The sequence below is a fragment of the Daphnia pulicaria genome, chromosome 7 (genome assembly GCF_021234035.1).
Source record: "Daphnia pulicaria isolate SC F1-1A chromosome 7, SC_F0-13Bv2, whole genome shotgun sequence".
Taxonomy (NCBI): domain Eukaryota; kingdom Metazoa; phylum Arthropoda; class Branchiopoda; order Diplostraca; family Daphniidae; genus Daphnia; species Daphnia pulicaria.
Genome location: NC_060919.1, coordinates 8,783,271 through 8,807,536, shown reverse-complemented (window position 1 = coordinate 8,807,536; position 24,266 = coordinate 8,783,271). Strand labels below are relative to the sequence as shown.

General features: G+C 37.3%; 1 protein-coding gene across 1 annotated transcript; it reads right to left on the bottom strand.

Moving 5' to 3' along the window:
- Positions 1-22,328: 22,328 nt before the first annotated feature.
- Positions 22,329-22,991, bottom strand: LOC124348600. Its single transcript, XM_046798823.1, has 2 exons — positions 22,627-22,991; positions 22,329-22,560 (listed from the first exon to the last, which is right to left on the bottom strand). Exons 1-2 carry the CDS (start codon positions 22,934-22,936, stop codon positions 22,499-22,501), a joined length of 372 nt encoding a protein of 123 aa, XP_046654779.1. The 5' UTR covers positions 22,937-22,991; the 3' UTR covers positions 22,329-22,498.
- Positions 22,992-24,266: the final 1,275 nt, after the last annotated feature.

Below are 24,266 nucleotides of genomic sequence, written 5' to 3'. Positions count from 1 at the left end.
CTTTTTTGTCTCCATCACAAATTCCTTTCTCTATTCAAACGTTTTTAGAAGATTGGTAGAAAGTTGAACAGATACTGCTTTTTTCTTTCTTCATCAGTGGCTGGTTGCCACTGGTTTCAGATTACCAGCCACCATTGTCGGGGTCCTTACACACCGTTTTGTTGAACTGTGTTTAGATTTTACATTAATTTTGTTACAAAGAAATTTGGGAAAAGGATTCGTATTTATTCTTGTTACAAATTTTCAAAGGTCAAATTTAAATTCTTTTGATAATTTCAGTGGTTGTGATGAAATTGATGAGTGTTTGGTGATTTTTCTTGGGTTTGTTGACGGTTGGGGATGGTTGGTTTAGTTTAGGTTTGGAGAAGTTGATGGATGGAGAAGTTGACGCCTTGTTTGTTGTGATCATTTCACCATCGTCTGCTGTTCTACTGAAGTTGGCTAGCTGGTTTGCGATTTTGTTTCCTCGTAATTCTGCGTGGGTAGATAGAGATCCAATATTGATTAAGTTTAGTTCCTCCTAATCTAAAATTGTTGATTTGTTGTATTGTTTCAGCAGGAACTAGCCTGGATTTCTGACTATAAGAGTCAGTGTGTATATAGTTATTTCGTTTCAATCCTGATTATAGGTAAGTGTTAAGGCCTGTCAAATAGCAGCTAGTTTTGTGTTGAAGCTGTTGGTAAAGTCAGATAGTAACCATGCCTCTTTTCTTCGTGTTGCACGTAAATACACTGCCTAGGCGGTCGTCTTGGCGATCTTTAATGTGATCCATCCGTGGGTGAGTGCTTTATTACTTATAGCTGTTTCCTTTTCTGTCGTAAAGGATCCTGTGGTTATCTGAAACAGCTGCTTTGGTGCTAGTGTATGGCTGGTAGGCTAGTTATTGTAAAGTGATAGATGGGTCTAATTTCCCCGTCCGATTCAGTGAGGTATTTTGTTACTGCTGGTGTACTCCTGGGTTTCCACAGTTTTTTTAATTCCATTTCGCTCCTGGTGTTTAGGTTTTCAGCATGCTCCGTATATCTTTAATGGTCGAGTTTCCTGTTTCTATTTGAATAAGTGGGATCGGCGTTGATTCTAGTTTTTTTCAATTTGGTTTTTGTTATCATTGTTAGAATCAGGGTGCCACAAGCAAGCTTACTGCGGATCGTAGCTGTATATATTCTTACTAAGAGTTGTGATGGGCAGTGGTCCGACCGGCAGTGACCGCCAACCCAATTAATTAACGATACACGCAATACTTTTAGAGTACTAGTATTGTATGTTTGACAACCCTTTTTTGGCAGTTCATTGTCCACCCACAAAAATTCCGCCCCTTTACCACTAAAAATTTGTATTTGGTAGACAAAGGGTTGGGTGATGAACAATATATTTTGTTTCGGAATACGTAAAATAACCTGCCCTCAATTAGTCTCAGAGAAAACTCCGTCTCGTTCACGTCAAATATTTCAGAAAAATGGAGCCTGCTGTAGGAAAAGTTTCAATAAAGTTTTTTTTTAACAGTTAGTCGTAGAATGATAGATAAAAGAACTGGAGAAGAAAGTGACGTTAATTTTGATGTGTGCAATTTATACGTCAAGAATCAACCCTAAAAATTGTGTGAAAAGTCATACAAATTTTTGCCACGATTCAGGAATGCAAATTTAAAGCGGCACATATTGAATAAGCATTCTATGGATCCAGCTGTTCAGTCTTACATTGGATACGTTAATTATAAACTAGAAAAGGTAGTTCACAACTTGCATATTATATTTTTCCCTGTACTCAAACCTAATATTATTGTAGAAAAAAGGGAAAAAGTTGTGTGCAGCAACTTAAAAGAAGCTATTACTGTGCACATAAAAAAAGAAAATTTGTCGTTCAAATATGTTGAATCGCCGTCATTGGCAGAATTACTCGGCTTATGTAATGCTAGCGTTCCAGAAATGATGGTGAAGGCCGATTCGATTGCGAAGCACGTTATATCTAAATATTTGGCTGCAAAAGAAAAGATCAAGATTTTGTTCTCATCAGCGCTAATCTTGAAGAAGCAGGTCTTGTTGGGAGAATTTGAATATTTTTACGGGGTCTTTCACGTTCAGAATTATTAGATGACACAAAAAGGCCTTGGGGAAGCTAACTTAACTAATTCTTCAAATTTCTTTCTGTGTTGAGGAGAACTTCGGATATCTTTGATAATATTTCTCATTCTGTTATATATTGACTGTGGATCAAAATTGTCATTATCGGTTTCTTCAGGATCATCGTCTCCCCACCCATTTTTATCAACATCGTTGTTGCAACCATCTATATCTTTATCTATAACATAACCTTATTACAATAAATTCCAATTCATATTACTGCGAAAATTTGAAATGACTAATTAGAAATAAATTTTAGTGGTCACTAAGAAAACTCTGTGGATGTCTAGTGCATATGATTTTCATATCTATATCTTATGCAGTGGATGTACAGCAAAATTTCCCCTAGATATCCAAAAAAGGTTGGTCATTGGATGTCCACGTGAAGAGCACCTGGATCCAGTCGTAACAGGGACGTATTTACATCCATAAGATATCCATAGGAAAACTTGTGCCGACTATAGGAATTATCGAGCGTATAGCTTGTCAAAAATCATTTACGCAACGTTAAAATAAGACTGCTCTTCGCCAAAGAACACATAAAATGGTGGAAGAAAAATGGGGAAAAGTTCTCTTTACCAATGAATCAAAGCTCGACCTTTTTGGTAGCAAAACGTACGTAGGATTGGAAATGAACGCATTGTAAACAGCTTCCTGACTCCTACAATGAAACACGGTGAAGGAAACAAAAAAAAACAATCGAATGGATCATGGATAAAAAAATATATAATTACGTCGACCAAGCTTTACCAGAAAGGAAAGAGTTACTTGGAAAAGATTCATGTACCATAGACGAAAAAATTTATATAATGGAAGATGATCTTATCTTTTATGTTGCTTGATTTTAGAAGTAATTGTTTATCTGCTTATTCAGGCACTAGTGGAATTAGTCAATACCGCCATTGTATATTTTATCCGTTAACCCAGAGGGAAATTTTCCTTCTTGGTTTAAAATATCAAGTAGAAGCTTCACAGAAACACACAAATTACAAGACGAACACGCGAAATCCAGCGAAAAAATCGATCGATGAACTGCGGCCGCACACCAAAGCGTCGCGAAACCAGACTGTCCCGCTGCCTCTTCTTTTTTCTTCTCCAACAAAGAATGGGAATAAATGTGAGTTAATTACTCTTCATTTACTCTTGCGTAACGTTATAGACATTATCTTATTGTTCTCTCGTCTCTCAAAAAAGTAGAATTTGTAAACGCCCTCCCTTTATAATTCTATTGGGGAAGAGGGGGGGGGATATTTTATATTCTGTGTTGTATGAAATACCTGGTTTCATTTCCTCATTCCAGGATATATCATGGAGTTTTTAGAAAAAAGGTTGAGAACTTCATAGGTACAAAGTTATTCGTTTTTTCTTGTTGAAAGCTTTTAGTTTATTATTATTATAGACCACGGTTGTACATTATCGGAAATAGTGGAGATGGGGGTATAAGATAACAACAGGTTCCAAACTGTGCTTGATGGGTTCCTAACTGGAGTGAGAAAATACGGTTTTTTCATATCGTGTGCGTTAATATCAATTGAATATTTCTTTTGTTGTATGAGCCCTATATTTGATGGTGACAAGCCAATGCAGTACTGATCATGGCGAGGAAAATGTTACCCAATTTATGCTGACGCATAGTGGGCTCAACCGAGGAAGTATCATGACAGGGCGTTCGGTCCACAATCAAAGGATTGAACTATTCTTAGTGCATGTCTATAATGGGGTTGTACACGTTTTTTAATCCCTATTTTTTCGAGTATTTTACTAAGAATTTCTAAAATTTTATTATTCTTATTTGTGTTTTAAGGGAATTGGAACGTTAACATTTATTGGATCCCAACATCGAAGTTCTTTTTTGTCTCCATCACAAATTCCTTTCTCTATTCAAACGTTTTTAGAAGATTGGTAGAAAGTTGAACAGATACTGCTTTTTTCTTTCTTCATCAGTGGCTGGTTGCCACTGGTTTCAGATTACCAGCCACCATTGTCGGGGTCCTTACACACCGTTTTGTTGAACTGTGTTTAGATTTTACATTAATTTTGTTACAAAGAAATTTGGGAAAAGGATTCGTATTTATTCTTGTTACAAATTTTCAAAGGTCAAATTTAAATTCTTTTGATAATTTCAGTGGTTGTGATGAAATTGATGAGTGTTTGGTGATTTTTCTTGGGTTTGTTGACGGTTGGGGATGGTTGGTTTAGTTTAGGTTTGGAGAAGTTGATGGATGGAGAAGTTGACGCCTTGTTTGTTGTGATCATTTCACCATCGTCTGCTGTTCTACTGAAGTTGGCTAGCTGGTTTGCGATTTTGTTTCCTCGTAATTCTGCGTGGGTAGATAGAGATCCAATATTGATTAGTTATTTCGTTTCAATCCTGATTATAGGTAAGTGTTAAGGCCTGTCAAATAGCAGCTAGTTTTGTGTTGAAGCTGTTGGTAAAGTCAGATAGTAACCATGCCTCTTTTCTTCGTGTTGCACGTAAATACACTGCCTAGGCGGTCGTCTTGGCGATCTTTAATGTGATCCATCCGTGGGTGAGTGCTTTATTACTTATAGCTGTTTCCTTTTCTGTCGTAAAGGATCCTGTGGTTATCTGAAACAGCTGCTTTGGTGCTAGTGTATGGCTGGTAGGCTAGTTATTGTAAAGTGATAGATGGGTCTAATTTCCCCGTCCGATTCAGTGAGGTATTTTGTTACTGCTGGTGTACTCCTGGGTTTCCACAGTTTTTTTAATTCCATTTCGCTCCTGGTGTTTAGGTTTTCAGCATGCTCCGTATATCTTTAATGGTCGAGTTTCCTGTTTCTATTTGAATAAGTGGGATCGGCGTTGATTCTAGTTTTTTTCAATTTGGTTTTTGTTATCATTGTTAGAATCAGGGTGCCACAAGCAAGCTTACTGCGGATCGTAGCTGTATATATTCTTACTAAGAGTTGTGATGGGCAGTGGTCCGACCGGCAGTGACCGCCAACCCAATTAATTAACGATACACGCAATACTTTTAGAGTACTAGTATTGTATGTTTGACAACCCTTTTTTGGCAGTTCATTGTCCACCCACAAAAATTCCGCCCCTTTACCACTAAAAATTTGTATTTGGTAGACAAAGGGTTGGGTGATGAACAATATATTTTGTTTCGGAATACGTAAAATAACCTGCCCTCAATTAGTCTCAGAGAAAACTCCGTCTCGTTCACGTCAAATATTTCAGAAAAATGGAGCCTGCTGTAGGAAAAGTTTCAATAAAGTTTTTTTTTAACAGTTAGTCGTAGAATGATAGATAAAAGAACTGGAGAAGAAAGTGACGTTAATTTTGATGTGTGCAATTTATACGTCAAGAATCAACCCTAAAAATTGTGTGAAAAGTCATACAAATTTTTGCCACGATTCAGGAATGCAAATTTAAAGCGGCACATATTGAATAAGCATTCTATGGATCCAGCTGTTCAGTCTTACATTGGATACGTTAATTATAAACTAGAAAAGGTAGTTCACAACTTGCATATTATATTTTTCCCTGTACTCAAACCTAATATTATTGTAGAAAAAAGGGAAAAAGTTGTGTGCAGCAACTTAAAAGAAGCTATTACTGTGCACATAAAAAAAGAAAATTTGTCGTTCAAATATGTTGAATCGCCGTCATTGGCAGAATTACTCGGCTTATGTAATGCTAGCGTTCCAGAAATGATGGTGAAGGCCGATTCGATTGCGGAGCACGTTATATCTAAATATTTGGCTGCAAAAGAAAAGATCAAGATTTTGTTCTCATCAGCGCTAATCTTGAAGAAGCAGGTCTTGTTGGGAGAATTTGAATATTTTTACGGGGTCTTTCACGTTCAGAATTATTAGATGACACAAAAAGGCCTTGGGGAAGCTAACTTAACTAATTCTTCAAATTTCTTTCTGTGTTGAGGAGAACTTCGGATATCTTTGATAATATTTCTCATTCTGTTATATATTGACTGTGGATCAAAATTGTCATTATCGGTTTCTTCAGGATCATCGTCTCCCCACCCATTTTTATCAACATCGTTGTTGCAACCATCTATATCTTTATCTATAACATAACCTTATTACAATAAATTCCAATTCATATTACTGCGAAAATTTGAAATGACTAATTAGAAATAAATTTTAGTGGTCACTAAGAAAACTCTGTGGATGTCTAGTGCATATGATTTTCATATCTATATCTTATGCAGTGGATGTACAGCAAAATTTCCCCTAGATATCCAAAAAAGGTTGGTCATTGGATGTCCACGTGAAGAGCACCTGGATCCAGTCGTAACAGGGACGTATTTACATCCATAAGATATCCATAGGAAAACTTGTGCCGACTATAGGAATTATCGAGCGTATAGCTTGTCAAAAATCATTTACGCAACGTTAAAATAAGACTGCTCTTCGCCAAAGAACACATAAAATGGTGGAAGAAAAATGGGGAAAAGTTCTCTTTACCAATGAATCAAAGCTCGACCTTTTTGGTAGCAAAACGTACGTAGGATTGGAAATGAACGCATTGTAAACAGCTTCCTGACTCCTACAATGAAACACGGTGAAGGAAACAAAAAAAAACAATCGAATGGATCATGGATAAAAAAATATATAATTACGTCGACCAAGCTTTACCAGAAAGGAAAGAGTTACTTGGAAAAGATTCATGTACCATAGACGAAAAAATTTATATAATGGAAGATGATCTTATCTTTTATGTTGCTTGATTTTAGAAGTAATTGTTTATCTGCTTATTCAGGCACTAGTGGAATTAGTCAATACCGCCATTGTATATTTTATCCGTTAACCCAGAGGGAAATTTTCCTTCTTGGTTTAAAATATCAAGTAGAAGCTTCACAGAAACACACAAATTACAAGACGAACACGCGAAATCCAGCGAAAAAATCGATCGATGAACTGCGGCCGCACACCAAAGCGTCGCGAAACCAGACTGTCCCGCTGCCTCTTCTTTTTTCTTCTCCAACAAAGAATGGGAATAAATGTGAGTTAATTACTCTTCATTTACTCTTGCGTAACGTTATAGACATTATCTTATTGTTCTCTCGTCTCTCAAAAAAGTAGAATTTGTAAACGCCCTCCCTTTATAATTCTATTGGGGAAGAGGGGGGGGATATTTTATATTCTGTGTTGTATGAAATACCTGGTTTCATTTCCTCATTCCAGGATATATCATGGAGTTTTTAGAAAAAAGGTTGAGAACTTCATAGGTACAAAGTTATTCGTTTTTTCTTGTTGAAAGCTTTTAGTTTATTATTATTATAGACCACGGTTGTACATTATCGGAAATAGTGGAGATGGGGGTATAAGATAACAACAGGTTCCAAACTGTGCTTGATGGGTTCCTAACTGGAGTGAGAAAATACGGTTTTTTCATATCGTGTGCGTTAATATCAATTGAATATTTCTTTTGTTGTATGAGCCCTATATTTGATGGTGACAAGCCAATGCAGTACTGATCATGGCGAGGAAAATGTTACCCAATTTATGCTGACGCATAGTGGGCTCAACCGAGGAAGTATCATGACAGGGCGTTCGGTCCACAATCAAAGGATTGAACTATTCTTAGTGCATGTCTATAATGGGGTTGTACACGTTTTTTAATCCCTATTTTTTCGAGTATTTTACTAAGAATTTCTAAAATTTTATTATTCTTATTTGTGTTTTAAGGGAATTGGAACGTTAACATTTATTGGATCCCAACATCGAAGTTCTTTTTTGTCTCCATCACAAATTCCTTTCTCTATTCAAACGTTTTTAGAAGATTGGTAGAAAGTTGAACAGACACTGCTTTTTTCTTTCTTCATCAGTGGCTGGTTGCCACTGGTTTCAGATTACCAGCCACCATTGTCGGGGTCCTTACACACCGTTTTGTTGAACTGTGTTTAGATTTTACATTAATTTTGTTACAAAGAAATTTGGGAAAAGGATTCGTATTTATTCTTGTTACAAATTTTCAAAGGTCAAATTTAAATTCTTTTGATAATTTCAGTGGTTGTGATGAAATTGATGAGTGTTTGGTGATTTTTCTTGGGTTTGTTGACGGTTGGGGATGGTTGGTTTAGTTTAGGTTTGGAGAAGTTGATGGATGGAGAAGTTGACGCCTTGTTTGTTGTGATCATTTCACCATCGTCTGCTGTTCTACTGAAGTTGGCTAGCTGGTTTGCGATTTTGTTTCCTCGTAATTCTGCGTGGGTAGATAGAGATCCAATATTGATTAGTTATTTCGTTTCAATCCTGATTATAGGTAAGTGTTAAGGCCTGTCAAATAGCAGCTAGTTTTGTGTTGAAGCTGTTGGTAAAGTCAGATAGTAACCATGCCTCTTTTCTTCGTGTTGCACGTAAATACACTGCCTAGGCGGTCGTCTTGGCGATCTTTAATGTGATCCATCCGTGGGTGAGTGCTTTATTACTTATAGCTGTTTCCTTTTCTGTCGTAAAGGATCCTGTGGTTATCTGAAACAGCTGCTTTGGTGCTAGTGTATGGCTGGTAGGCTAGTTATTGTAAAGTGATAGATGGGTCTAATTTCCCCGTCCGATTCAGTGAGGTATTTTGTTACTGCTGGTGTACTCCTGGGTTTCCACAGTTTTTTTAATTCCATTTCGCTCCTGGTGTTTAGGTTTTCAGCATGCTCCGTATATCTTTAATGGTCGAGTTTCCTGTTTCTATTTGAATAAGTGGGATCGGCGTTGATTCTAGTTTTTTTCAATTTGGTTTTTGTTATCATTGTTAGAATCAGGGTGCCACAAGCAAGCTTACTGCGGATCGTAGCTGTATATATTCTTACTAAGAGTTGTGATGGGCAGTGGTCCGACCGGCAGTGACCGCCAACCCAATTAATTAACGATACACGCAATACTTTTAGAGTACTAGTATTGTATGTTTGACAACCCTTTTTTGGCAGTTCATTGTCCACCCACAAAAATTCCGCCCCTTTACCACTAAAAATTTGTATTTGGTAGACAAAGGGTTGGGTGATGAACAATATATTTTGTTTCGGAATACGTAAAATAACCTGCCCTCAATTAGTCTCAGAGAAAACTCCGTCTCGTTCACGTCAAATATTTCAGAAAAATGGAGCCTGCTGTAGGAAAAGTTTCAATAAAGTTTTTTTTTAACAGTTAGTCGTAGAATGATAGATAAAAGAACTGGAGAAGAAAGTGACGTTAATTTTGATGTGTGCAATTTATACGTCAAGAATCAACCCTAAAAATTGTGTGAAAAGTCATACAAATTTTTGCCACGATTCAGGAATGCAAATTTAAAGCGGCACATATTGAATAAGGATTCTATGGATCCAGCTGTTCAGTCTTACATTGGATACGTTAATTATAAACTAGAAAAGGTAGTTCACAACTTGCATATTATATTTTTCCCTGTACTCAAACCTAATATTATTGTAGAAAAAAGGGAAAAAGTTGTGTGCAGCAACTTAAAAGAAGCTATTACTGTGCACATAAAAAAAGAAAATTTGTCGTTCAAATATGTTGAATCGCCGTCATTGGCAGAATTACTCGGCTTATGTAATGCTAGCGTTCCAGAAATGATGGTGAAGGCCGATTCGATTGCGGAGCACGTTATATCTAAATATTTGGCTGCAAAAGAAAAGATCAAGATTTTGTTCTCATCAGCGCTAATCTTGAAGAAGCAGGTCTTGTTGGGAGAATTTGAATATTTTTACGGGGTCTTTCACGTTCAGAATTATTAGATGACACAAAAAGGCCTTGGGGAAGCTAACTTAACTAATTCTTCAAATTTCTTTCTGTGTTGAGGAGAACTTCGGATATCTTTGATAATATTTCTCATTCTGTTATATATTGACTGTGGATCAAAATTGTCATTATCGGTTTCTTCAGGATCATCGTCTCCCCACCCATTTTTATCAACATCGTTGTTGCAACCATCTATATCTTTATCTATAACATAACCTTATTACAATAAATTCCAATTCATATTACTGCGAAAATTTGAAATGACTAATTAGAAATAAATTTTAGTGGTCACTAAGAAAACTCTGTGGATGTCTAGTGCATATGATTTTCATATCTATATCTTATGCAGTGGATGTACAGCAAAATTTCCCCTAGATATCCAAAAAAGGTTGGTCATTGGATGTCCACGTGAAGAGCACCTGGATCCAGTCGTAACAGGGACGTATTTACATCCATAAGATATCCATAGGAAAACTTGTGCCGACTATAGGAATTATCGAGCGTATAGCTTGTCAAAAATCATTTACGCAACGTTAAAATAAGACTGCTCTTCGCCAAAGAACACATAAAATGGTGGAAGAAAAATGGGGAAAAGTTCTCTTTACCAATGAATCAAAGCTCGACCTTTTTGGTAGCAAAACGTACGTAGGATTGGAAATGAACGCATTGTAAACAGCTTCCTGACTCCTACAATGAAACACGGTGAAGGAAACAAAAAAAAACAATCGAATGGATCATGGATAAAAAAATATATAATTACGTCGACCAAGCTTTACCAGAAAGGAAAGAGTTACTTGGAAAAGATTCATGTACCATAGACGAAAAAATTTATATAATGGAAGATGATCTTATCTTTTATGTTGCTTGATTTTAGAAGTAATTGTTTATCTGCTTATTCAGGCACTAGTGGAATTAGTCAATACCGCCATTGTATATTTTATCCGTTAACCCAGAGGGAAATTTTCCTTCTTGGTTTAAAATATCAAGTAGAAGCTTCACAGAAACACACAAATTACAAGACGAACACGCGAAATCCAGCGAAAAAATCGATCGATGAACTGCGGCCGCACACCAAAGCGTCGCGAAACCAGACTGTCCCGCTGCCTCTTCTTTTTTCTTCTCCAACAAAGAATGGGAATAAATGTGAGTTAATTACTCTTCATTTACTCTTGCGTAACGTTATAGACATTATCTTATTGTTCTCTCGTCTCTCAAAAAAGTAGAATTTGTAAACGCCCTCCCTTTATAATTCTATTGGGGAAGAGGGGGGGGATATTTTATATTCTGTGTTGTATGAAATACCTGGTTTCATTTCCTCATTCCAGGATATATCATGGAGTTTTTAGAAAAAAGGTTGAGAACTTCATAGGTACAAAGTTATTCGTTTTTTCTTGTTGAAAGCTTTTAGTTTATTATTATTATAGACCACGGTTGTACATTATCGGAAATAGTGGAGATGGGGGTATAAGATAACAACAGGTTCCAAACTGTGCTTGATGGGTTCCTAACTGGAGTGAGAAAATACGGTTTTTTCATATCGTGTGCGTTAATATCAATTGAATATTTCTTTTGTTGTATGAGCCCTATATTTGATGGTGACAAGCCAATGCAGTACTGATCATGGCGAGGAAAATGTTACCCAATTTATGCTGACGCATAGTGGGCTCAACCGAGGAAGTATCATGACAGGGCGTTCGGTCCACAATCAAAGGATTGAACTATTCTTAGTGCATGTCTATAATGGGGTTGTACACGTTTTTTAATCCCTATTTTTTCGAGTATTTTACTAAGAATTTCTAAAATTTTATTATTCTTATTTGTGTTTTAAGGGAATTGGAACGTTAACATTTATTGGATCCCAACATCGAAGTTCTTTTTTGTCTCCATCACAAATTCCTTTCTCTATTCAAACGTTTTTAGAAGATTGGTAGAAAGTTGAACAGATACTGCTTTTTTCTTTCTTCATCAGTGGCTGGTTGCCACTGGTTTCAGATTACCAGCCACCATTGTCGGGGTCCTTACACACCGTTTTGTTGAACTGTGTTTAGATTTTACATTAATTTTGTTACAAAGAAATTTGGGAAAAGGATTCGTATTTATTCTTGTTACAAATTTTCAAAGGTCAAATTTAAATTCTTTTGATAATTTCAGTGGTTGTGATGAAATTGATGAGTGTTTGGTGATTTTTCTTGGGTTTGTTGACGGTTGGGGATGGTTGGTTTAGTTTAGGTTTGGAGAAGTTGATGGATGGAGAAGTTGACGCCTTGTTTGTTGTGATCATTTCACCATCGTCTGCTGTTCTACTGAAGTTGGCTAGCTGGTTTGCGATTTTGTTTCCTCGTAATTCTGCGTGGGTAGATAGAGATCCAATATTGATTAAGTTTAGTTCCTCCTAATCTAAAATTGTTGATTTGTTGTATTGTTTCAGCAGGAACTAGCCTGGATTTCTGACTATAAGAGTCAGTGTGTATATAGTTATTTCGTTTCAATCCTGATTATAGGTAAGTGTTAAGGCCTGTCAAATAGCAGCTAGTTTTGTGTTGAAGCTGTTGGTAAAGTCAGATAGTAACCATGCCTCTTTTCTTCGTGTTGCACGTAAATACACTGCCTAGGCGGTCGTCTTGGCGATCTTTAATGTGATCCATCCGTGGGTGAGTGCTTTATTACTTATAGCTGTTTCCTTTTCTGTCGTAAAGGATCCTGTGGTTATCTGAAACAGCTGCTTTGGTGCTAGTGTATGGCTGGTAGGCTAGTTATTGTAAAGTGATAGATGGGTCTAATTTCCCCGTCCGATTCAGTGAGGTATTTTGTTACTGCTGGTGTACTCCTGGGTTTCCACAGTTTTTTTAATTCCATTTCGCTCCTGGTGTTTAGGTTTTCAGCATGCTCCGTATATCTTTAATGGTCGAGTTTCCTGTTTCTATTTGAATAAGTGGGATCGGCGTTGATTCTAGTTTTTTTCAATTTGGTTTTTGTTATCATTGTTAGAATCAGGGTGCCACAAGCAAGCTTACTGCGGATCGTAGCTGTATATATTCTTACTAAGAGTTGTGATGGGCAGTGGTCCGACCGGCAGTGACCGCCAACCCAATTAATTAACGATACACGCAATACTTTTAGAGTACTAGTATTGTATGTTTGACAACCCTTTTTTGGCAGTTCATTGTCCACCCACAAAAATTCCGCCCCTTTACCACTAAAAATTTGTATTTGGTAGACAAAGGGTTGGGTGATGAACAATATATTTTGTTTCGGAATACGTAAAATAACCTGCCCTCAATTAGTCTCAGAGAAAACTCCGTCTCGTTCACGTCAAATATTTCAGAAAAATGGAGCCTGCTGTAGGAAAAGTTTCAATAAAGTTTTTTTTTAACAGTTAGTCGTAGAATGATAGATAAAAGAACTGGAGAAGAAAGTGACGTTAATTTTGATGTGTGCAATTTATACGTCAAGAATCAACCCTAAAAATTGTGTGAAAAGTCATACAAATTTTTGCCACGATTCAGGAATGCAAATTTAAAGCGGCACATATTGAATAAGCATTCTATGGATCCAGCTGTTCAGTCTTACATTGGATACGTTAATTATAAACTAGAAAAGGTAGTTCACAACTTGCATATTATATTTTTCCCTGTACTCAAACCTAATATTATTGTAGAAAAAAGGGAAAAAGTTGTGTGCAGCAACTTAAAAGAAGCTATTACTGTGCACATAAAAAAAGAAAATTTGTCGTTCAAATATGTTGAATCGCCGTCATTGGCAGAATTATTCGGCTTATGTAATGCTAGCGTTCCAGAAATGATGGTGAAGGCCGATTCGATTGCGGAGCACGTTATATCTAAATATTTGGCTGCAAAAGAAAAGATCAAGATTTTGTTTCAGTCGGTTTCAAGTAAAATTAGTCTAACATGTGATTTATGGACTTCGTCAAACAGATTAGCTATTCTCTGTGTCACTTCTCATTGGACTGACAAAGATCTTGAGGTTAGAGAAATTATTCTAGACGCCGTAAAAATGGAAGGCCCTCATACAGGGGAATATGTTGCTAGTCATATTTTAGTTGTTCTTAAAGACTTTAATCTTGAAAACAAACTATTCTGCATTACCGCTGATAATGCTTCTAACAACAAATCTATGGCCAGGGCACTATCTATACAAGTGCGCCAATTTAATTTTGGAGAGCATTTACTGGGTTGTATTGGTCATATTATCCACCTTGCTGCCAAGCAAGGCTTGAAAGCACTCGGACTTTGCAAACCACCCACAAATGTAGACGCCTCTGAAGAATCAAACAACAATGATCAGTCTGATGTGGATGAATATGCTCCCGATTTAGACTCCCTTCCTAGCGTTCCGGGAACCATTATGTTCCGTATTCATAGTATTGTCATTGCTGTACGCAGTTCTCCTCAGAGAACAGCGGCCTTTCGAGATGTTGCAAAAATCGCCTTTCCAGAAGAAAAAGATGTGGCAAAACTTATGCTTATTCAAGATGCTACAACTCGATGGAATTCGTCGTATTTGATGGTTGAGACTGCGAAAAGCAGTGGAATTGTTTAACGCAAGTGATAAATCTTTCGAACAATTGAAGTTGGTAGAAGAAGATTGGGAGGACTTAACTAGTATTTTGAAAATTCTGAAGCCATTAGAAGAAGCTACACGGTATTTGTCCGCCTCAAAATACCCAAACATTATTTCGTCAATGAGAACGTATGACGGTCTTATGATTCTAGTTCGAAAAGCAGCACGAACATACAAAGGTATACCCGTCTATTGATAATGCGTTTTCTAAGTAAATAGCTAAGATATATAGGAATGTAATGAAGAAAAATTGTTTATAGGCTGCTCGCTGAAGGCATGTATTGATGGCATTTTATTAAAACTAAAAGAATATTATTCCAAGGACGGCAAGGAGGTTGAGAGTAAACCCATTTACGTTGCTGCTACTATTCTTGATCCTAGATTAAAATTGCAATACATAAAGGAGAGATATACCCAGGTGGCACACAGACTCTGTTTCAGGTCTGTTACAGATCTGTTTTTGAGAGTCTGTAAATTGTTTGGAGTGGCACACTTTTACAGACTGTCATACAGGTCTGTGACAGATCCGTAAAACGGGATCACGATTTACAGACCAAAAACAGTTTTCAAGAAAAAAAAGATTTGCCTCCCTCTAGAATCGAACCATCAACCTCTGAGTTCACAAGTCAGTACGCTATCCACTACACCATAACTCGTTATTAATTTCTAGATATATTTCATAATGATCTATATTTCACAGTTTTACACTTGTACATTCAACAAACAGTCTGACATGTCTCTCTCACGAAACTGATTACTACATATGACTACCACTGGTTTCTTCCGATAGTAACAAGACCAAGATTGGCCCCACACTAATTACAAGTCTTTATTATACCTATTTAGGTGATACTTCTCCGTCCGGTGGATAAACAACTATTGTTGTTGTTCGAGTAGACCTACTGAACTAAACTCATAGCCATTAGCCCTGCATTGACTATTAGAGTGCAACTTCTTACTGCATGGTATTGCAGTGATATTACACATATAAGAAAACGTTTTATTCAGTTTTCCATTGGGAATCCAAACTTGTACCATACTTGGGATACAGACACAGATAAGATGATTACTGACTTATAGGTGTTACAAGGGAGTACATACCTGGCGCACAAACACAGAACAGATAATCGCTGAACTAAGTTTTACATAGAAAATACAGACATGTACCAGACCTGGAGTACAGACACAGAACAGAAACATATTGTACTCGGTAATACAGAGTAAAAACAGACAAGTGACAAACATGGGAAACAAAGCTAAATCAGAAACAATTTTCTCAAGTAAAAAACAGATCTGTAACAGGTCTGTAGTACAGTTAAAAACCGGATTTATGTATTACAGAAAGATAACAGATCTGTTCCAGATCTGTGAAACAAACTTTTACCAAATCCTGTAAAACAGAGCAATTCCAGACAAATTTCCTGTAAAACAGAGATGTAACAAGCCTGATACGGACCTGTTTCACAAGTATGTGAAACAGATCGGTTACATGAGTCTGTAACAGCTCTGTGTGCTACCTGGGTACTGACTGGAAGATATTAAAAAACACTTTTATTTCCAACTTAGAAGTTTATAACACTTATGGGGAGGTAACGTTTACTATTTATTATCATTTGATAAATTTTTTTTAAATACTTTACCATCATATTATTTAAAAAGAATGCTGGGGTTGCTGAGATAGATAGTACAGAGGAAGACGACTCATGGCTCTGATTACCATTTAAGAAAAGGAAAATATTGTCCGTCGCCGTCGAAGCCCAAAGATATTTTCAAGATGCAGTTATCCATGGCAAAGAAAGACCGCAAATGTTCTGGAAATCCAAATAAAAAATATTTCCAACTCTCGCTGCTATGGCTCGTGACGTTCTGGCAGTTCCAGCTACCAGTACTTCTTCCGAAAGAGCATTTTCGAGAGGAAAATTAATCATCGACCAGTCGAGGTCATGTCTTTCTCCCGAAAAAATTCGTGCGCTAATGTGCCTCAGTAGTTGGTTCAAATGTGAATTTCTTCCGCTCTGAGCAATATAATAATAAAACGTGAATCTGAACATTTCTTAAATTATTCCCGGGTCAAGTGACTGAACCCGTGACTGAACGTTTATAGTCGAATGGGTCGGACCCGGAATAGGGTATTTTTTTTTTACAAACCAAAAGTGGGTTACGTCAGTCCAAGGTATAAAAACAGGATATACTCAAAAAAGGGTAGAGAGACAAAGTATCGCATTTTGTTTGGGTAAGAAAAGTACGCCCCCAAAATAAGAAAACAACCCTAAACAACCTTTTTGGGTCGGAGCGCTAGTGATGGGAGTGGCGTATTTCCGGGTGTGAATGCTGATGGTTTTGATGCAGTTCTTTCGGTAGGTATTTGATGTGGTTATCCCACGTTAGTTTTAGGTCGAATATTATTCCAAGGAACTTGAAGTTCTTTCTTTCGGTGATGCGACTGTTGTTTACGATTTTAGGTTAAGATCACGTTTGAAAGTTACTGCTGTGCATTGCGGTACTGAGAATGTCAGTTTTCATTGTTTCGCCCATTCTTCAATTTTCTTGAGATACGGTAACCTGGTTCTGTAGGTTTCTTTCTATTTCCCATTTGATGTCGTCTGCAAAAAGTGATATTTCACATCCGTCTTTTTGCTTTTGGAAATCGGACGAATAATAATAATTATGTTCAAAATAGTGGCATCATTATACTTGCTTGGGGTATTCCTCTTTGAGTTTTCTATCCGGTGATATAATGTTGTCCACTCGTACGACAGTGTTTCTCTTTGTTAGGAAGTTATTTAACCAGTGTAGTATTGTGTATGCCACTTTAAGTTTCGTTATTCTGAAAGGAATCGAGTGATCCAGTTGCTGTCAGAGACTTAAGCGAGATCAAGGAATATCACCGATGTTCTTTTCTTTTTATCAAATCCTGTATCGATTGCGCTTCTAGACTTAGTAGACTTTCGTTACTGGTTATCCGTTTCGGAATCCTGTCTGGTAGGATTCTGTTTTTTAGATATACCATTTTAGTCTATTGTTGATTATTCCCATTAGTTTACCCAGGCATGATTTTTTTTTCTTTTTCTGATGGGTCCGTTGCCTGGTTTTGTTAACGGTGTATTTGTTCGTGGGGTTGTTGGTGTGTTTAGCTTTTGTTTGGCAAATCTCCAGAATGGGATGTAGTTGTTCCACGCATGTTTTTTTGCTGCCATGATTGTTCGTTTTTTTAATGCTCCTTGTTTGTTGAGGTCGTTTTGTCTGGCGGTAGAAGGGTATAGCGCCATAGCTTGTAAACCTTTAATTCTTGCTTCTTTCGTAGTTTTCATACAGCGGGTTGTCCATCACGGTTTTGGTTTTTTTTTTTAATTAATTATTTTTGGTATGAAGGGTCTGTTCGAGGCTTCGATGATGGCGTTGTAGAATGACTGGTATGCTTCATTGGGGAATTCAGCTGCTGTTTACGGTTCCAGGGATGGTTTTTCTCTCTATGTCTTCATTCCATTTTCTTCATCGGTTCCGGTTGAATTTCCAGTGTTCTTTGGGTGTTTCGATTTTTTGATTGCATAAGGTAATTCTTTCGTCGTTTAGGAGTATTTCTGCTATCTGATTTCCGCAGCAATTTTGTTGGTGGTCATTTTCCCATATTACAGAGTGGGCTTAGGTCTCTTCCGATACCGTAGCTGTTGGATATGATTTTGAGAATTTCTATTACTGTGTCTTCTGTCTTCTACCGGGCCTTATATGATGTAAAAAAATGTGTCGTTTTTAATTTTATAGTTGTTCCTTCTGCTTCTACGTTTGGCGTCTGGGGGAGTATTCACGGAGGATATTTCTTCACTAGGATCGCTACTACTGAGCCACGGGTCTTTCGTTTTAGATAAAAGGTGCTAAATTCGTTGAATTTTGGTATGTATTCGTCACTCCAGAATGTTTCATTTAGTAATACAATGTGTGGGTTCGAGCATCTAATATAATATTTCAATTCTTTAAGTTTACATTTGTAGAGACTCTGGGCTTTCCATTGGATGATTTTAAGTGGTTTCATCATTTTTGGGCCTTATCAGTGGTATTGGTGGTTGACTTGTACGGAGTTTTGGCTAGAAGGCGTTCATGATTTGACTCGAATCCTGAAGCCATGTCCTTCTTTATCTTTCGATTGGTTGTGGCAACTCTACGATTAGGGCTATTTTCTCTTAAATATATCTTTGGCGGTGATTTCAATGTTCTGGAGTCTAACAATGGTTTTGGGTTAGTGTACGAAGATGGCTTTAATTTGTGTTCTCAGTTTCACTACTTCCTTCTTTAGGTCATCTATTTCTTGATCAGGGTTTGCGGTGGAGTGCATTTTGGGTGGTGGGGGTGGTTACTTAGTATATTTTGCTCGCTTCTGCAATTTGAGTTCTGTTTTCGTATGCAAATTTGATTATTTGTTTTCTGTTGCTGTACTTTGCGCATTCAGAAGTTCCAGCTGCGTGGCCTGTTTTGGCCCATGTAGGACATTTTAGTGGGGTTTTTCAGATGTCAGACATTGGCTGGTTTTGTGAGCATGGTTTGCAGATGTGGGGTTCATGCAGGTTTCTTCTGGGTGTCCAAATACCCATCATTTGTGGGTATAGTGCGGGATGAATTGTTTGACAGGGAAGATTTCGTGGGCCATGATTACTTCTCTAGGGAGTTGAGCAGTTTTGAAGGAAAGCGTGGCTGTTTTCATGGGGTTCTACTGTCGTCTAGGGCTCGGGTTGTGAACCGTTGTATCTTGGTGACTCCTTGGTAAGCCAGTTAGCAGAGGGTTTCTTCTGAGTCGTGGGTGGGGAAGTATCAGATCACTCCTCTGAGCGATGCTTCGGACATGGCGAGATTACATTTGATACGAAATTATTTCAGTACCTTACGTTCCAGGAGTTTCCTTTTCTGCGATGATGATGCTGGATATAACGACAGTGTCTATTAGGGCCTTCATAAAGGCCATTTGTGATGATGCGTAGTAAAAGGAAGGATTTTGGCTTGCAGATGAGGTTGATGATGATCAGGGCACGTTGAATGAATGGTCGATGAGCTCTGAGTATCAAGGGGTTCTGGGTCGTGGACTGTGGTTTTCCGTGTTGATCTTTTGTTTGAAGAATGTTTCTTTATAATCCATTAATGTAGTGACTTTGATGGCACTTGATAATTCTGATTTTTGCACTGGCTTGATCGGATTCATGGTATGATTTCTTGCGAGGGAGGTGTTGTACCACTGGTACAAGTTAGGGGGTATGGAACGAGCCCGAGGTGAATTGTTTGGGGCACAATTTGGCATGTTTTGTCACTATGGGATATGAAAAGTGACAGCAAATTGACACTGCTTAAGGACCCTACGACAAAATATCAGTCAAAGAAAATTACCTGCGGCTAAGAGCGGATCAACACCAATATACACAGAGCTGGAACAGATATATTAATCTATAATTTCCTCTATGGATCTCATGTGTTAAAAGGCTCTTTTTTTATTTATTTTTGAATATTTATTATTACAGAGATCTTCCAGATGTCCCGATGTCATGATTTAGAACTCAACGTTCTTCCTTTACGATCATTTGGGGTTGACCACCCTCTTCTCGATGGTGTAGACTGACGTTATGAGCGAGACCACCCCAACAGACCTTAAGACAAAGAGGGGGGAAATGTTGTTATCGCCAGCGCTAGATGGCTTGCAGGATGAAGGCCGGCATGGCCAAAAACCGAAGAAATTTTGGGTAATTTTTTACAAAATTTTAATTGGCAATATCTCGGCTTCTAAGCGGAGTATTGAAAAAATATGAAAACAATTTGTAGAGATAGGCTTAGTCGTGTTAAATATTTCGACTTTATTTTGATCGGGTTGCTCTTTGAGATTGGGGTGCGAAAAATATCCTGAAAGTTTGAATGAGTTAAAAAAATATTTAGATCACGCGCATAAAAAAAACACGAAAAATCGTGAATTTTTCGTGAATTTAATTCATAAGGCCATTTCTCTGGGGTATTTTATTTTGCTCTCTTCACATCTGTAAAGTAACTATATTATCTATGTGCTCTGTTTTTTAACCTTATTGGACCAAAATTAAATCACGCGCAGGGGGATATATAAAAAAAAGGTGTCGTACAGCAATGCATGGGTTTTTATAATCTTTTCTTTTTCTCGGAGAAAACGTCTGTGAACATGGGAAAGATAACAGCTTTACTACAATACCTTTTCTTCATACTGGATCTAATTGCCTATCAAAGATGGATAGCACTACAACTTGCTCTGTCAAGTACCAAAGATTTTTCAGAAAAGACTCAATCGCAACCTTGGCTGCAGCATAGACAAATAGTTCAAGTCGAGATCGTTTTATTTTTTTATTTTGTCTCTTTTGTTCTTGTTGGTCGACTTTCTCCATGAATCCAACTTGTGGATTTTGCCTTTGCCTTAAACTCTCTTATCTCTTAAGAAAAACTCTGCTAGTAGGGAAACGCCTACATCTTGCTACTCGCATGGCTATTACTTAGTCTCCTTATTCTTCATTTTCTCTTTCGGTAAAGTTTAAGGTTGTTAGTCTGGGAGCTGGGTGACCAAAAAATGACTTTTGTTTAGCAAAAGGTTTGAGGCTAAAATGTGGTTAGGGGGGGTATGACACACACGAAAAGCCACGTCTGTCGACTGGCGGCCGGGGCGTTCAAGCGTGACGCGATCCCGAAGTCGGCGGGAACTGTAAAAAAATGTAACTTTGTTTAGCAAGCCCAAATTTTTCTGGAAAGCAAGCTAACATTATGTCAATCAATAATCCCGGTAGACAGACGTCGATATCTGAGCCCTTGGGGGCAACAGACGTCGGTGTGTAACGGCTTTTCACGAACTGTCAGTCGTTATTTGATATCGGCAACGCTGTATCCAGGGCGCTTAATTCAAAAAATAATCTGGTTTTCGTGGGATAAATTACTTATTTTCAGTAAAACTGTTTATTAAAACTCAGAAACTATTTTAATTTAACAGTTATCACTTTTCTGATTATTTGGAATACGTATTTTCTTGGTTATTGGGTTAATAAGCTCACAAGCTCACAAGGAGGTGCTTTGCGGGCATGATTCTTCCATTTGTAACAGCATAAATAGCATCATGTGCCAACGATTCAATTCTTCTCTTTTTGTTATCGGAAATTGGCCGCTTCTTATTTCGATCTCCTCCAGTCGTGACAAGATTTTCAAAAAATGTTTGGACTAGAGTCGGTACAGTAATTTCACCTGCGATAACATCCTTTGTTGAAATAGCTTCTGGCAATTTGTTGACTGGGGATCTCTGTATCTCATTCCTTAAAAGAAAGGCAACTTCTTTTACCTATTGAGATGAAACATTAGGCTATAAGATAAATATTCACTGAATGTTTTATATTGCGCAGTACGTTTTACCTTAATACTCAAAGGTAGTGACTATAGCTTTATCCGTAGGTAATGAAGATTTAAACAATATCTTCCCAACACCATTCGTTGGGTGACGAATTACTTTAAGCCTTTCTCCAAAATGATTTTGAAGTTTTCCAAGGAAAAAATCCTTCCTGACATAAGCTAAGTCTTCATAATCAAATCCGAATTCAGCGAGCACCATAGTATAATGTTCTGCAATGGTATTAAATCGATGAACCTTAAGTGATCAAACAAGTTATTATGTTTAATTTAACAAGAAAACCAATATACTAATATGGACATTGAATAACAAACCTCTTCGTTTACGAAAATGTGGGCTTCAATATAAGATGTTGTTGAATCAAAAGCATTTTTTCTAATAGCGGATTTTCTTTGACTGTCGCTTGTAGCCTTTTCGGATTGTTCAGATAGGCGGCGACTGATCACAGCTGCTAGGTAGGAATATGTTTTCCTACATGAATTGTGATACCGCCCTTCTTTGGCTACTAAATCTACTCCCAGTATCTTTCGAATTAGTTGATCATCTTGTTTTATCTGAGCCTCCTTCCAAACAATTTCTTGAAATTCTATTGTTAAAATTTGATTAAGGACCTCTCTTTTGCCTGAAATCTTCTTGTCTTTCTTTTCACAGAATAAACAAACTATTGGGAAAATATGAGAACTTTTGTCGGTTTCAGTGTCTGTTTGACCTGAGTGACCGTCTCCCAATGTTATGATTAACCTCTGGAAGTGGTTCTACAAAACACAGTAAACAACTTATAGAAGCACAAATTAACAATGAAAAGCAAAATATATGTATACCTGCTGAAGCTTCTGGTGAAGGAGTATCGTCACTTTCTTTTTGCTGAACAACTCTCTGCTTTGAAGCACTTGACACAGCTGTATATTTCGAATAACATTTGGAATGATAACCTGAATGACGATCAGGAACTGAAGGCAAAACTATGTCTTTGTAGAATGAAGTACCCTTATTTAGACGATATTTGTGAACAAGTTCAGCATCTTGACATTTTTTTAGAGTGAAGTCTTGAAACAAAATAATATTTGCTGATGATGGAAGATTATCAATGTGCAAAACACATCTTTTGTCTTTGACTGTTTCTTTCTCCATTGTACTCGACTATGGAAACTCTTTCATTTTCAAGGAATACGTTAACAATATCGTGATACTCATTTCATCACGTCATTATACTATTACGCACGGAACATACAATTGTAAACAAAAGGCGTTGCCGACTTGCCGTTGGATGACTAAGAAGCTTAATATTGATATTATAATTGCATACGTGAAAAAAAATACAAACAAGGTTTTTTTTAATTCAATGCAATTTTTTGTTTATTTATCCCACGAAAACCAGATTATTTTTTGAATTAAGCGCCCTGGATACAGCGTTGCCGATATCAAATAACGACTGACAGTTCGTGAAAAGCCGTTACACACCGACGTCTGTTGCCCCCAAGGGCTCAGATATCGACGTCTGTCTACCGGGATTATTGATTGACATAATGTTAGCTTGCTTTCCAGAAAAATTTGGGCTTGTTAAACAAAGTTACATTTTTTTACAGTTCCCGCCGACTTCGGGATCGCGTCACGCTTGAACGCCCCGGCCGCCAGTCGACAGACGTGGCTTTTCGTGTGTGTCATACCCCCCCTAACCACATTTTAGCCTCAAACCTTTTGCTAAACAAAAGTCATTTTTTGGTCACCCAGCTCCCAGACTATAGGGCTACTAGTGATGAAGTCATCGGCATAAGCTTCTCATTATTCTATTGAAGACAAAGTTATTTAGTCGAACAAAGGAAAAAAAGGTGCTTATTTCTACTTTATTTGCCGCCGCTTTCCTAAAGCAATGCAATTTTAATCGTAAAAAGAAGTTGATTTGAAATTTGTAACAATAGTAACAAATGCTTTTTATGAGGTTGAAGTATGTCAGGCTTCTGGACTAGTGCAAACTTTTACTGGATTTGTCGATACTTTGCTGCAAATTTTGCTTCACTGATAAGGCTGATCACCCAACACCCCCCCCCCCCCACCCCCAAACGCTACATCTTTCTGTTTGATTGTTCTGCTAGACCATCGGTTAAGCAAAATTGGTAGTAAAGTACACTTATACCGCTACTTTTAGTTCTGTGGAACCAAAGATCTACAATCATTTAAAAAAACAAATAAGAATAGCCAAGAAGAGAAATTAAAAACCATTAAAAACTAAGAAGAGAAATTTTATCTAAACGGAGTCAAAGTACAGTCAGAGTAACAAGTACAAGAGTAACAAGTAACAAAGTGCAGCTTAAAAACAAGAAAATAAATCAATACCAAAGCATGAATATGTGTTTTCTGACACTGATGAATATACTTCTACATCTGAGAAAACTAATTATGATTCTCCAGCATATGAATGTGATCCATAATATGATGTTTTAACATTAGAATATGCTATTGG